Here is a 16,513-nt window from a genome sequence, read left to right on the forward strand (position 1 = left end):
AGGTACCCACATCTATATTACAGGTAACACAGTTATAAATAGTAACTACATGTAGTACAGACTCACAGGTAACACTGGCCCTATCTGGGGGATAGATTACACCTGTGATCCTCCACTAAATAGGTACCACACATCTATATTACAGGTAACACAGCTAATAAATAGTAACAGTTCAGACTAGTACAGACTCACAGGTAACACTGACCCTATCTGGGGGACAGATACACCTGTGATCTCCACTAAATAGGTACCCACATCTATATTACAGGTAACACAGTTAAAAATAGTAACTAGTACAGACTCACAGGTAACACAGTTATAAATAGTAACTAGTACAGACTCACAGCCAGTAACACTGACCCTATCTGGGGGATAGATACACCTGTGATCTTCCACCAAATTTGTACCCATATCTATATTACAGGTAACACAGTTATAAAAGGTAACTAGTACAAACCCACAGGTAACACAGATATAAATAGTAACTAGTACAGACTCACAGGTAACACAGGTATAAATAGTAACTAATACTGACTCCAGGTAACACTGGCTCTATCTGGGAGACAGATTACACCTGTGATCTCCCACTAAATAGGTACCCACATCTATATTACAGGTAACACAGTTATAAATAGTAACTACATGTAGTACAGACTCACAGGTAACACTGGCCCTATCTGGGGGATAGATTCACCTGTGATCCTCCACTAAATAGGTACCCACATCTATCCACTAAATAGGTAACACAGTTATCCACAGGTACCCACATCTATATTACAGATAACACAGCTGTAAATAGTAACTAGTACAGACTCAGAGGTACACCCGCCTCTATCTGGGGGACAGATTCACCTGTGATCTCCCCACATAATAGGTACCAACATCTATATTACAGGTACCAAAGTTATAAATAGTAAATAGTACAGACTCACAGGTAACACAGTTATAAATAGTAACTAGTACAGACTCACAGGTAACACTGACCCTATCTGGGGGACAGATACACCTGTGATCTCCCACATAATAGGTACCAACATCTATATTACAGGTAACACAGTTATAAATAGTAACTAGTACAGACTCACAGGTAACACAGTTATAAATAGTAACTAGTACAGACTCACAGGTAACACTGACCCTATCTGGGGGACAGATACACCTGTGATCTCCCACTAAATAGGTACCCACATCTATATTACAGGTAACACAGCTATAAATAGTAACTAGTACAGACTCACAGGTAACACTGACCCTATCTGGGGGACAGATTCACCTGTGATCTCCCACATAATAGGTACCAACATCTATATTACAGGTAACACAGTTATAAATAGTAACTAGTACAGACTCACAGGTAACACAGTTATAAATAGTAACTAGTACAGACTCAGACTCACAGGTAACACATTTATAAATAGTAACTAGTACAGACTCACAGGTAACACATTTATAAATAGTAACTAGTACAGACTCACAGGTAACACAGTTATAAATAGTAACTAGTACAGACTCACAGGTAACACTGGCTCTATCTGGGGGACAGATACACCTGTGATCCTCCACTAAATAGGTACCAACATCTATATTACAGGTAACATATTTATAAATAGTAACTAGTACAGACTCACAGGTAACACATTTATAAATAGTAACTAGTACAGACTCACAGGTAACACATTTATAAATAGTAACTAGTACAGACTCACAGGTAACACTGGCTCTATCTGGCAAACAGATACACCTGTGATCTCCAACTAAATAGGTACCCATATCTATATTACAGGTAACACAGCTATAAATAGTAACTAGTTCAGACTCACACGTAACAACGGCTCTATCTGGGGGACAGATACACATGTGATCTCACACATAATAGGTACCAACATCTATATTACAGGTAACACAGTTATAAATAGCAGCTAGTACAGACTCACAGGTAATACAGTTATAAATAGTAACTAGTACAGACTCAAAGGAAACACTGGCTCTATCTTGGGGACAGATACACATGTGATCCTCCACTAAATAGGTACCCACATCTATATTACAGGTAACACAGTTATAAATAGTAACTAGTACAGACTCACAGGTAACACAGTTATAAATAGTAACTAATACAGACTCACAGGTAACACTGACTCTATCTGGGGGACAGGTACACCTGTGATCTCTCACTAAAGAGGTACCCATATCTATATTACAGGTAACACAGTTATAAATAGTAACTAGTACAGACTCACAGGTAACACAGTTATAAATAGTAACTAATACAGACTCACAGGTAACACTGACACTATCTGGGGGACAGATACACCTGTGATCTCCCACTAAATAGGTACCCACATCTATATTACAGGTAACACAGTTAAAAATAGTAACTAGTACAGACTCACAGGTAACACAGTTATAAATAGTAACTAGTACAGACTCACAGCCAGTAACACTGACCCTATCTGGGGGATAGATACACCTGTGATCTCCCACTAAATAGGTACCCACATCTATATTACAGGTAACTCAGTTATAAATAGTAACTAGTACTGACTCCAGGTAACACTGACACTATCTGGGAGACAGATACACCTGTGATCTCCCACTAAATAGGTACCCACATCTATATTACAGGTAACTCAGTTATAAATAGTAACTAGTACTGACTCCAGGTAACACTGACCCTATCTGGGGGACAGATACACCTGTGATCTCCCACTAAATAGGTACCCACATCTATATTACAGGTAACACATTTATAAATAGTAACTAGTACATACTCACAGGTAACACATTTATAAATAGTAACTAGTACAGACTCACAGGTAACACATTTATAAATAGTAACTAGTACAGACTCACAGGTAACACTGGCTCTATCTGGCAAACAGATACACCTGTGATCTCCAACTAAATAGGTACCCATATCTATATTACAGGTAACACAGCTATAAATAGTAACTAGTTCAGACTCACAGGTAACACTGACCCTATCTGGGGGACAGATACACCTGTGATCTCCCACATAATAGGTACCAACATCTATATTACAGGTAACACAGTTATAAATAGTAACTAGTACAGACTCACAGGTAACACAGTTATAAATAGTAACTAGTACAGACTCACAGGTAACACTGGCCCTATCTGGGGGACAGATACACCTGTGATCCTCCACTAAATAGGTACCCACATCTATATTACAGGTAACACAGATACATGTATAAATAGTAACTAGTACAGACTCACAGGTAACACTGACTCTATCGGGGGTTGGGGGACAGTGGGGCTGATACACAGATGTATCGCTATCCACTAAATAGTAAACCACATCTATATTACAGGTAACACAGTTATAAATAGTAACTAGTACAGACTCACAGGTAACACTGACTCTATCTGGGGGACAGATACACCTGTGATCTCCCACTAAATAGGTACCCATATCTATATTACAGGTAACACAGTTATAAATAGTAACTAGTACAGACTCACAGGTAACACAGTTATAAATAGTAACTAATACAGACTCACAGGTAACACTGACCCTATCTGGGGGACAGATACACCTGTGATCCTCCACTAAATAGGTACCCACATCTATATTACAGGTAACACAGTTATAAATAGTAACTAGTACAGACTCACAGGTAACACAGTTATAAATAGTAACTAGTACAGACTCACAGGTAACACTGACCCTATCTGGGGGACAGATACACCTGTGATCTCCCACTAAATAGGTACCCACATCTATATTACAGGTAACACAGTTATAAATAGTAACTAGTACAGACTCACAGGTAACACTGACCCTATCTGGGGGACAGATACACCTGTGATCTCCCACTAAATAGGTAAATCCCACATCTATATTACAGGTAACTCAGTTATAAATAGTAAACTAGTACTGACTCCAGGTAACACTGACCCTATCTGGGGGACAGATACACCTGTGATCTCCCACTAAATAGGTACCCACATCTATATTACAGGTAACACAGTTATAAATAGTAACTAGTACATGACTCACAGCCAGTAACACTGACAGTACAACTGGCAGAGGACTGATACACCTGTGATCTCCCACTAAATAGGTACCCACATCTATATTACAGGTAACTCAGTTATAAATAGTAACTAGTACTGACTCCAGGTAACACTGACACTATCTGGGAGACAGATACACCTGTGATCTCCCACTAAATAGGTACCCACATCTATATTACAGGTAACTCAGTTATAAATAGTAACTAGTACTGACTCCAGGTAACACTGACCCTATCTGGGGGACAGATACACCTGTGATCTCCCACTAAATAGGTACCCACATCTATATTACAGGTAACACAGTTATAAATAGTAACTAGTACAGACTCACAGCCAGTAACACTGACCCTATCTGGGAGACAGATACACCTGTGATCTCCCACTAAATAGGTACCCACATCTACATTACAGGTAACACAGTTATAAATAGTAACTAGTACAGACTCACAGGTAACACAGTTATTAATAGTAACTAGTACAGACTCACAGGTAACACCGACCCTATCTGGCGGACAGATACACCTGTGATCTCCGACTAAATAGGTACCCATATCTATATTACAGGTAACACAGTTATAAATACTAACTAGTACAGACTCACATGTAACACAGTTATAAATAGTAACTAGTACAGACTCACAGGTAACACTGGCTTTATCTGGGGGTTAGATACACCTGTGATCCTCCACTAAATAGGTACCCACATCTATATAACAGGTAACACAGTTATAAATACTAACTAGTACAGACTCACATGTAACACAGTTATAAATAGTAACTAATACAGACTCACAAGTAACACTGGCTCTATCTGGGAGACAGATACACCTGTGATCTCCCACTAAATAGGTACCCATATCTTTATTACAGGTAACAGAGTTATAAATAGTAACTAGTACAGACTCACAGGTAACAATGTTCCTATCTTGGGGACAGGTGAACCTGTGATCTCTCACATAATAGGTACCCACATCTATATTACAGGTAACACAGTTATAAATAGTAACTAATACAGACTCACAGGTAACACTGACTCTATCTGGGGGACAGATACACCTGTGATCTCCCACTAAATAGGTACCCATATTTATATTACAGGTAACACAGTTATAAATAGCAACTAGTACAGACCCACAGGTAATACAGTTATAAATAGTAACTAGTACAGACTCACAGGTAACACTGACCCTATCTGGGGGAGAGATACACCTGTGATCCTCCACTAAATAGGTACCAACATCTGTATTACAGGTAACACAGATATAAATAGTAACTAGTACAGACTCACAGGTAACACAGCTATAAATAGTAACTAGTACTTACTCCAGGTAACACAGTTATAAATAGTAACTAGTTCAGACACACAGGTAACACAGCTATAAATAGTAACTAGTACAGACTTACCTGTACAGAGTTGTTCCCTTTCACAGGTCACACCAGCCCTATCTGGGGGACAAATACATCTATAACCTCCGATCTGATCCACACAGCTTCCACCAGACAGGCAAGGCTCCGACCAACACTCATCTATGTCGGTCTCACAAGTAGTTCCTGTAAGAAAATCAACATGATAAAGAAACTGAAATAATGGAAAGCATGTATTCATTTGATTAACAAGAGGCCCATAGGCCTTAACGGTCCTCTGACTATTGGCACAAAACAACACCTCAAAAAATATAGTAGTGGCAAACAATTAAGGCAATGCAAAAGACCTCTTATTAGAAGAAGTTCAGGTTCTGATATATTTGATGAATTAGACAATGAAGAAGGTCCCTTGATCCCCACCATGATACAAATCAAATATCCAGTCCATAAGCCTCTTGTTTATTAACAAGAAGTCCTTAAAAGATTTAAGCCTATTTGACCTCTGTGACATTAAATGAAGGTCAATGTCATTCATTTGAACCAACTAGCCACTGGTCCAAGCATGTCACAGGCCTAATATAAGGTCTCTAGGCCTCTTAGTTATTAAGAAGTTGTTTAAAGATTGTAGCATATTTGACAACAGTGACCTTGAATGAAGGTGAAGGTCATTCATTTGAACAAACTTGGTAACCCTTTATCCCAGCATACTACAGGCTGACTATCAGTACCCTGGCATGGGCCTTCTGCTTCTTGAGAAGAATTTGTTTAAAGATTAAAACCTTTTTGACCCCTGTGACCTTGAATGAAGGTCAAAGTCATTGAATTGAACAACTTGGAAGCCCTTCACCCCAGCATGATACAGGCAAAATATCAGTACCCTGGGCCTTTCCGTTATTCAGAAGTTGTTTGAATGAAAAGTTTATGTACGGCGCACGACGACGGACTGTGGATGATGACAATAGGTCAACCCTAAAAAGGCTTTAGTGTTTCCAACAGCACATGTGACAATCTTTAACATGAGATGACACATTAGATGACAATCTTTAACATGAAATGACAATCTTTAACATGAGATGACAATCTTTAATGCGAGATGACAATCTTTAATGTGAGATGACATTCATATCCCATTCTTTTAATCAAAGATATATGTTCATAATATGAGATGATACGTGAGATGACAATCTTTTGCATGAGGTGACAATCTTTAACATGAAATGACAATCGTAAACATGAGATGACAATCTTTAACATGAAATGACAATCGTAAACATGAGATGATAATCTTTAACATGAGATGACAATCTTTAACATGAGATGACACGTGAGATGACAATCTTTAGCGTTAGATGACAATCTTTAGCGTGAGATGACAATCTTCAGCATGAGATGACAATATTTAACATGAGATGACAATCTTTAGCGTGAGATGACAATCTTCAGCATGAGATGACAATATTTAACATGAGATGACAATCTTTAGAGTGAGATGACAATCTTTAACATGAAATGACAATCTTTAGCGTTAGATGACAATCTTTAGCGTGAGATGACAATCTTTAGCGTGAGATGACAATCTTCAGCATAAGATGACAATATTTAACATGAGATGACAATCTTTAGAGTGAGATGACAATCTTTAACATGAAATGACAATCTTTAACATGAAATGACCATCTTTAACATGAGATGCATATGAGATGACAATCTTCCGCGTGAGATGACAATCTTTAACATGACAAGACACGTGAGATTACAATCTTTAGTGTGAGATGACATTCTTTAAAATGAGATGAAAATCTTTAACGTGAGATGACAATCTTTTACATGAGATGACACGTGAGATGACAATCTTTTACATGATATGACAATCTTTAACTTGAGATGACAATTTTTAACATGAGATGACAATCTTTAACATGATATGACAATCTTTAACGTGAGATGACACGTGTTATGACCATCTTTAGTGTTAGATGACAATCTTAAACATGAGAGGACAATCTTTAACATGAGATGAAACGTGAGATGACAATCTTTAACATGAGATGACAATCTTAAACATGAGATGACAATCTTTAACATGATATGACAATCTTTAACGTGAGATGACACGTGTTATGACCATCTTTAGTGTTAGATGACAATCTTAAACATGAGAGGACAATCTTTAACATGAGATGAAACGTGAGATGACAATCTTTTACATGAGATGACACGAAAGATTACAATCTTAAGCGTGTAATGACAATCTTCAGCGTGAGATAACAATCTTTAACATGACATGACACGTGAGATTACAATCTTTAGCGTGAGATGACAATCTTTAACATAAGATGACACGTGAACTGACAGTCTTTTACATGAGATGACACGTGCGATGACAATCTTTAACATGAGATGACACGAGAGATTACAATCTTTAGCGTAAGATGAAAATCTTTAACGTGAGATGACAATCTTTAACATGACAATGACACGTGAGATGACAATCTTTAACATGAGATGACACGTTAGATGACGACAATCTTTAGCGTGATATGACAATCTTCAGCATGAGATGACAATCCTTAACGTGAGATGACAATCTTTAACATGAGATAACAATTTTTAACATGAGATGCATATGAGAAGACAATCTTCAGCGTGAGATGACAATCTTTATCATGACAAGACAGGTATGAGATTACAATCTTTTAGTGCGAGATGACAATCTTAAAATGAGAGATGACAATCTTTAACATGACAGAGATGAAACAATCTTTAACGTGAGATGACAATCTTTTACATGAGATGACACGTGAGATGACAATCTTTTACATGAGATGACAATCTTTAACTGAACATGAGATGACAATCTTTAACTTGAGATGACAATCTTTAGCGTGAGATGACAATCTTTAGCATGATATGACAATCTTTTAACATGAGATGACAATTTTTAACATGAGATGACAATCTTTAACATGATATGACAATCTTTAACGTGAGATGACACGTGTTGATGACCATCTTTAGTGTTAGATGACAATCTTAAACATGAGAGGACAATCTTTAACATGAGATGAATGAAACGTGAGATGACAATCTTTTTACATGAGATGAGATGACACGTGCGATGACAATCTTTAATATGAGATGACACGAGAGATGACAATCTTTAGATCAGATGAGATGACAATCTTTAACCTGAATACAATCTTTAACAAAACTTTTAACATGATATGACACGTGAGATGACAATATTTAACCATGAGATACAAACTTTAGCGTAAGATGACAGCTGTTTTATGGTGAGATGACAATCTTGAACATGAGATGACAATCTTTTACATGATATGACACGTGATATGACAATCTTTAACATGAGATGACAATCTTTTAACATGAGATGACAATCTTTTAACGTGAGATGACAATTCTTTGAAACATGAGATGAAACGTGAGATGACAATCTTGAACATGAGATGACACGAGAGATTACAATCTTAAGCGTGAAATGACAATCTTCAGCGTGCGATGACAGTCTTTAACATGACATGACACGTGAGATTACAATCTTTAGCGTGAGATGACAATCTTTAACATGAGATGACACGTGAGATGACAATCTTTTACATGAGATGACACGTGCGATGACAATCTTTAACATGAGATGACACGAGAGATTACAATCTTTAGCGTAAGATGACAATCTTTAACGTGAGATGACAATCTTTAACATGAGATGACACGTGAGATGACAATCTTTTACATGAGATGACATGTGCGATGACAATCTTTTAACATGGATATGACACGTGAGATGACAAGCTTTAACATGTGAACGATGATGAAGATGACAATCTTTAACATGAGATGACACGTAAGATAGACAAACATTAACATGAGATGAGATGACATATTTAACGTTGAGATGACAATCTTTTACTTGAACATGAGATGACACGTAGATGACAATCTTTAACATGAGATGCGATGACAATCTTTTACATGAGATGACAATACAATTTTTAACATGAGATGAACAACTTATAACGTGAGAAGAACCATCTTTAAAATGAGATGACAATCTTTAACATGAGATAAAACAATCTTTAACATGAGATGACACGTGCGATGACAATCTTTTACATGAGATGACACGTGTGATGACAATCATTTTAACATGAAATGACTTTAACTTGAGATACAATCTTTAACGTGAGATGACAAATCTTTAACATGAGATGACAATCAATTTTAACATGAGATGACAATCTTTAACGGTGAGATGACAATCTTTAACATGAGATGACACGTGAGATATGACAATCTTTAAATGAGAATGACAATCTTTAACGTTGAGATGACAATCTTAATCGTGATGCGATGACAATCTTTAACATGATGAGATGACAATCTTTAACATGAGATGACATTTAACATGATGACAATCTTTAACATGAGACGACAAAGAGACAATCTTTACACAGCGTGAGATGACAATCTTTAACATGAGGATGACAATCTTAACATGAGATGACAATCTTTTAGCGTAAAGATGACATTTTTTCAACGTGATGACAAATCTTTAACGTGAGATGACAATCTTTTACATGAGAAGACATGTGACGAATGACAATCTTTAACATGAGATGACAACTTTACGTGAGATGACAATCCTTTACATGAGATGACATCGTGCGATGACAATCTTTACACATGAGATGACAAGATAGATGGCAATCTTTTAGTGTGAGATGACAATCTTTAACATGAGATAACAATCTTTAACATGAAATGACAATTTTTAGCGTAAGATAACAATTTTTCAACGTGAGATGACAATCTTTAACGTGAGATGACAATCTTTAACATGAGATGACACGTGAGATGACAATCTTTTACATGAGATGACACGTGCGATGACACGTGCGATGACAATCTTTTAACATTAACATGAGAGATGACAATCTTTTGAAAATGAGATGACAATCTTTAACATGAGAGATGACACGTGAGATGACAATCTTTAGTGTGAGATGACAATCTTTAACATGAGATGACAATCTTCAACATGAGATGACAATTTTTAACATGAGATGATAATCTTGAACATGAGATGACAATCTTCAACATGAGATGACAATCTTTTACATGAGATGACACGTGAGATTACAATCTTTAACATGAGATGACAATCTTTAACATGAGATGACAATCTTTAACATGAGATGACACGTGAGATGACAATCTTTAGTGTGAGATGACAATCTTTAACATGAGATGACAATCTTCAACATGAGATGACAATTTTTAACATGAGATGACAATCTTGAACATGAGATGACAATCTTGAACATGAGATGACAATCTTCAACATGAGATGACAATCTTTAACATGAGATGACAATCTTCAACATGAGATGACAATCTTCAACATGAGATGACAACACATGAGATGACAATCTTTAGTGTGAGATGACAATCTTTAACATGAGATGACAATCTTCAACATGAGATGACAATCTTTAACATGAGATGACAATCTTTAGCGTAAGATGATAATTTTTTAATGTGAGAAGACAATCTTGAACATGAGATGACAATCTTTTACATGAGATGACACGTGTTATGACAATCTTTAACATGAGATGACAATCTTTAACATGAGATGACAATCTTTAACATGAGATGACAATCTTTAACATGAGATGACAATCTTCAACATGAGATGACAATCTTCAACATGAGATGACAATCTTCAACATGAGATGACACATGGGATGACAATCTTTAGTGTGAGATGACAATCTTTAACATGAGATGACAATCTACAAAACATTGAAGGAACATGAGATGACAATCTTTAACATGGAGATGACAATCTTTATACATGAGATGACAATCTTTCACATGAGATGACAATCTTCAACATGAGATGAGACTTAAACATGAGATGACAATCTTTAACATGTGGATGATCTTTAACATGAGATGACAATCTTTAACATGAGATGACACGTGAGGATGACACTCTTATAACATGAGATGACAATCTTCAACATGAGATGACAATCTTTCAACATGACAGATGACAACACGTGAGATGACAATCTTTAGAGACAAGTGAGATGACAATCTTTAACATGAGATGGACAATCTTTAACTTGAGATGACAATCTTTAGCGTGAGATGACAATCTTTAGCATGATATGACAATCTTTAACATGAGATGACAATTTTTAACATGAGATGACAATCTTTAACATGAGATGACAATCTTTAACATGAGATGACAATTTTTAACATGACATGACAATCTTTAACGTGAGATGACAAGCTTTAACATGAGATGACACGTGAGATGACAATGTTTAACATGAAATGACAATCTTAAACTTGAGATGACAATCTTTAACATGAGATGACACGTGAGATGACAATCTTTAACATGAGATGACAATCTTTTAAGTGTGATGACCAATCTGTTGAGACAAGTGAGATGACAATCTTTAACATGAGATGACACGTGAGATGACAATCTTTAACATGAGATGACAATCTTTAACATGAGATGACAATCTTTAACATGAGATGACAATCTTAAACATGAGATGACACGAGAGATGACAATCGTTTCAACATGAGATGACAATCTTTACACATGAGATGACTCAATTTTTTTACGTGAGATGACCAATCGTTAACATGAGATGGACACGTGAGATTGACAATCTTTTACATGTGAGATGACAATATTTTAAACATGAGATGACAATCTTTAACATGAGATGACACGTGAGATGACAATCTTTAACATGAGATGACAACTTTAACGTGAGATGACAATCTTTAACGTGAGATGACAATCTTTAGCGTGAGATGACAATCTTTAACATGAGATGACAATCTTCAACGTGATGAGATGACAATCTTTAACATGAGATGACATTTTTTACGTGAGATGACAATCTTTAACATGAGATGACACGTGAGATGACAATCTTATACGACATGACATACGAGAGATGACAATCTTTTTACTCGTGAGATGACAATCTTTAACAGTGAGATGGTACGTGCGATGAAACTTTAACATGGAGATGACACGTGTTATGACAATCTTTAACATGACATGACAATCTTTAACGTGAGATGACAATCTGTAACATGAGATGACACGTGAGATGACAATCTTTAACATGTGATGAACAATCTTTAGATGAGATGACACGATGAGATGACAATCTTCAACATTGAGATGACAATCTTTAGAAAATTAGATGACAATCTTCAACATGAGATGACAATCTTCAAACATGAGATGACAATCTTTAACATGAGATGACAATTTTTTAACAGTGAGAAGACAATCTTGAACATGAGATGACAACTTCAAGATGACAATCTTTAACATGAGATGACACGTGAGATGACAATCTTTAGCGTGAGATGACAATATTTAACGTGAGATGACAATCTTTAACATGAGATGACACGTGAGATGACAATCTTTAACATGAGATGACAATCTTTTACATGAGATGACATGTGAGATGACAATCTTTAACATGAGATGACAATCTTTAACATGACATGACAATCTTTAACGTGAGATGACAATCTTTAACATGAGATGACACGTGAGATGACAATCTTTAACATGAGATGACAATCTTAAACTTGAGATGACAATCTTGAACATGAGATGACAATCTTTAACATGAGATGACAATCTTAAGACATGAGATGACAATCTTTAACATGAGATGACAATCTTGAACATGAGATGACAATCTTCAACATGAGATGACAATCTTTAACATGAGATGACAATCTTCAACATGAGATGACAATCTTCAACATGAGATGACACATGAGATGACAATCTTTAGTGTGAGATGACAATCTTTAACATGAGATGACAATCTTCAACATGAGATGACAATCTTTAACATGAGATGACAATCTTCAACATGAGATGACAATCTTCAACATGAGATGACAATCTTTAGTGTGAGATGACAATCTTAACATGGAGATGACAATCTTTAGATGAACATGAGATGACAATCTTAAACATGAGATGACAATCTTCAACATGAGATGACAATCTTCTAACATGGAATGACAATCTTTAACATGAGATGTTAATCTTGAAGTGAGATGACAATCTTTAAGTGTTGAGATGACAAACTTTTATCAAACATGAGATGACAATCTTCAACATGAGATGACAATTTTTAACATGAGATGATAATCTTTGAACATGAGATGACAATCTTTAACGTGAGATGACAATCTTTTACATGAGATGACACGTGAGATGACAATCTTTAACATGAGATGACAATCTTTAACATGAGATGATATAATCTTTAACATGAGCTGACACGTGAGATGACAATCTTAAGTGTGAGATGACAATCTTTTAACATGAGATGACAATCTTCAACATGAAATGATGACAATTTTTAACATGAGATGACAATCTTGAACATGAGATGACAATCTTTCACATGAGATGACACGTGAGATGACAATCTTTAGCGTGAGATGACAATCTTTAACATGAGATGATACGTGAGATGACAATCTTTTACATGAGATGACACGTGCGATGAAAAATCTTTAACATGAGATGACACGAGAGATGACAATCTTTAGCGTCAGATGACAATTCTTTAACCTCAGATACAAACTTTGACATGGAGATGACACGTGAGATGACAATCTTTAACATGAGATGACAATCTTTAGCGTAAGATGACAATCTTGAACATGAGATGACAATCTTCAACATGAGATGACAATTTTTAACATGAGATGACAACATCTTTAACGTGAGATGACAATCTTTAACATGAGATGACAATCTTCAACATGAGATGACAATCTTTAACATGAGATGACAATCTTCAACATGAGATGACAATCTTCAACATGAGATGACACATGAGATGACAATCTTTAGTGTGAGATGACAATCTTTAACATGAGATGACAATCTTGAACATGAGATGACAATCTTCAACATGAGATGACAATCTTTAACATGAGATGACAATCTTCAACATGAGATGACAATCTTCAACATGAGATGACACATGAGATGACAATCTTTAGTGTGAGATGACAATCTTTAACATGAGATGACAATCTTCAACATGAGATGACAATCTTTAACATGAGATGACAATCTTCAACATGAGAAGACAATCTTGAACATGAGATGACAATCTTTTACATGAGATGACACGTGTTATGACAATCTTTAACATGAGATGACAATCTTTAACATGAGATGACAATCTTTAACATGAGATGACAATCTTCAACATGAGATGACAATCTTCAACATGAGATGACACATGAGATGACAATCTTCAACATGAGATGACAATCTTTAACATGAGATGACAATCTTTAACATGAGATGACAATCTTCAACATGAGATGACAATCTTCAACATGAGATGACAATCTTCAACATGAGATGACAATCTTCAACATGAGAAGACACATGGTATGACAATCTTTAGTGTGAGATGACAATCTTCAACATGAGATGACAATCTTCAACATGAGAAGACACATGGGATGACAATCTTTAGTGTGAGATGACAATCTTTAACATGAGATGACAATCTTGAACATGAGATGACAATCTTTTACATGAGATGAACACGTGAGATGACAATCTTTTACATGAGATAACACGTGAGATGACAATCTTTTACATGAGATGACACGTGAGATGATAATCTTTAACATGAGATGACACGTATTATGACAATCTTTAACATGAGATGACAATTTTTAACATGACATGACAATCTTTAAACGTGAGATGACAATCTTTAACATGAGATGACACGTGAGATGACAATGTTTAACATGAAATGACAATCTTAAACTTGAGATGACAATCTTGAACATGAGATGACCCATGAGATGACAATCTTTTACATGAGATGACACGTGCGATGACAATCTTTAACATGAGATGACACGTGTTATGACAATCTTTAACATGAGATGACAATTTTTAATATGAGATGACAATCTTTAACTTGAGATGACAATCTTGAACATGAAATGAAACGTGAGATGATAATCTTTAACATGAGATGAAACGAGAGATGACAATCTTTAACATGAGATGACACGAGAGATGACAATCTTTAGCGTAAGATGACAATTTTTTAACGTGAGAAGACGATCTTGAACATGAGATGACAATCTTTTACATGAGATGACACGTGTTATGACAATCTTTAACATGACATGACAATCTTTAACGTGAGATGACAATCTGTAACATGAGATGACACGTGAGATGACAATCTTTATCGTGAGATGACAATCTTTAATATGAGATGACACGTGAGATGACAATTTTTACAGGAGATGACACGAGCGATGATAATCTTTAACGTGAGATGACACGAGTTATGACAATCTTTAACATGAGATGACAATTTTTTATATGACATGACAATCTTGAACGTGAGATGAAACGTGAGATGACAATCTTAAACATGAGATGACACGAGAGATGACAATCGTTAGCGTGAGATGACAATCTTTAACGTGAGATGACAATCTTTAACATGAGATAACACGTGAGATGACAATCTTTTACATGAGATGACACGTGCGATGACAATCTTTAACATGAGATGACACGAGAGATGACAATCTTTAGCGTGAGATGACAATATTTAACGTGAGATGACAATCTTTAACATGAGATGACACGTGAGATGACAATCTTTAACATGAGATGACAATCTTTAGCGTGAGATGACAATCTTGAACATGAGATGACAATATTCAACATGAGATGACAATCTTTAACATTAGATGACAATCTTCAACATGAGATGACAATCTTCAACATGAGATGACAATCTTCAACATGAGATGACAATCTTCAACATGAGATGACACATGAGATGACAATCTTTAACATGAGATGACAATCTTTAGTGTGAGATGACAATCTTTAACATGAGATGACAATCTTCAACATGAGATGACAATCTTAAACATGAGATGACAATCTTCAACATGAGATGACAATCTTCAACATGGAATGACAATCTTTTACATGAGATGA

General features: G+C 35.8%; 1 protein-coding gene across 1 annotated transcript in view; it reads right to left on the reverse strand.

Moving 5' to 3' along the window:
* Positions 1 to 1,805: 1,805 nt before the first annotated feature.
* The window catches only part of LOC138326149 (fibropellin-3-like), a 42,894-nt gene continuing 28,186 nt past the window's right edge, over positions 1,806 to 16,513 (reverse strand). Inside the window, exons 6-8 of the mRNA XM_069272277.1 lie at positions 5,446 to 5,592; positions 5,229 to 5,281; positions 1,806 to 1,838 (exon numbers count right to left, since the gene is read on the reverse strand). Coding sequence (XP_069128378.1) covers positions 1,806 to 1,838; positions 5,229 to 5,281; positions 5,446 to 5,592 — 233 coding nt within the window. The remainder of the gene's footprint in view (positions 1,839 to 5,228; positions 5,282 to 5,445; positions 5,593 to 16,513) is intronic.

This window comes from Argopecten irradians, chromosome 6 (assembly GCF_041381155.1).
Source record: "Argopecten irradians isolate NY chromosome 6, Ai_NY, whole genome shotgun sequence".
NCBI lineage: Eukaryota > Metazoa > Mollusca > Bivalvia > Pectinida > Pectinidae > Argopecten > Argopecten irradians.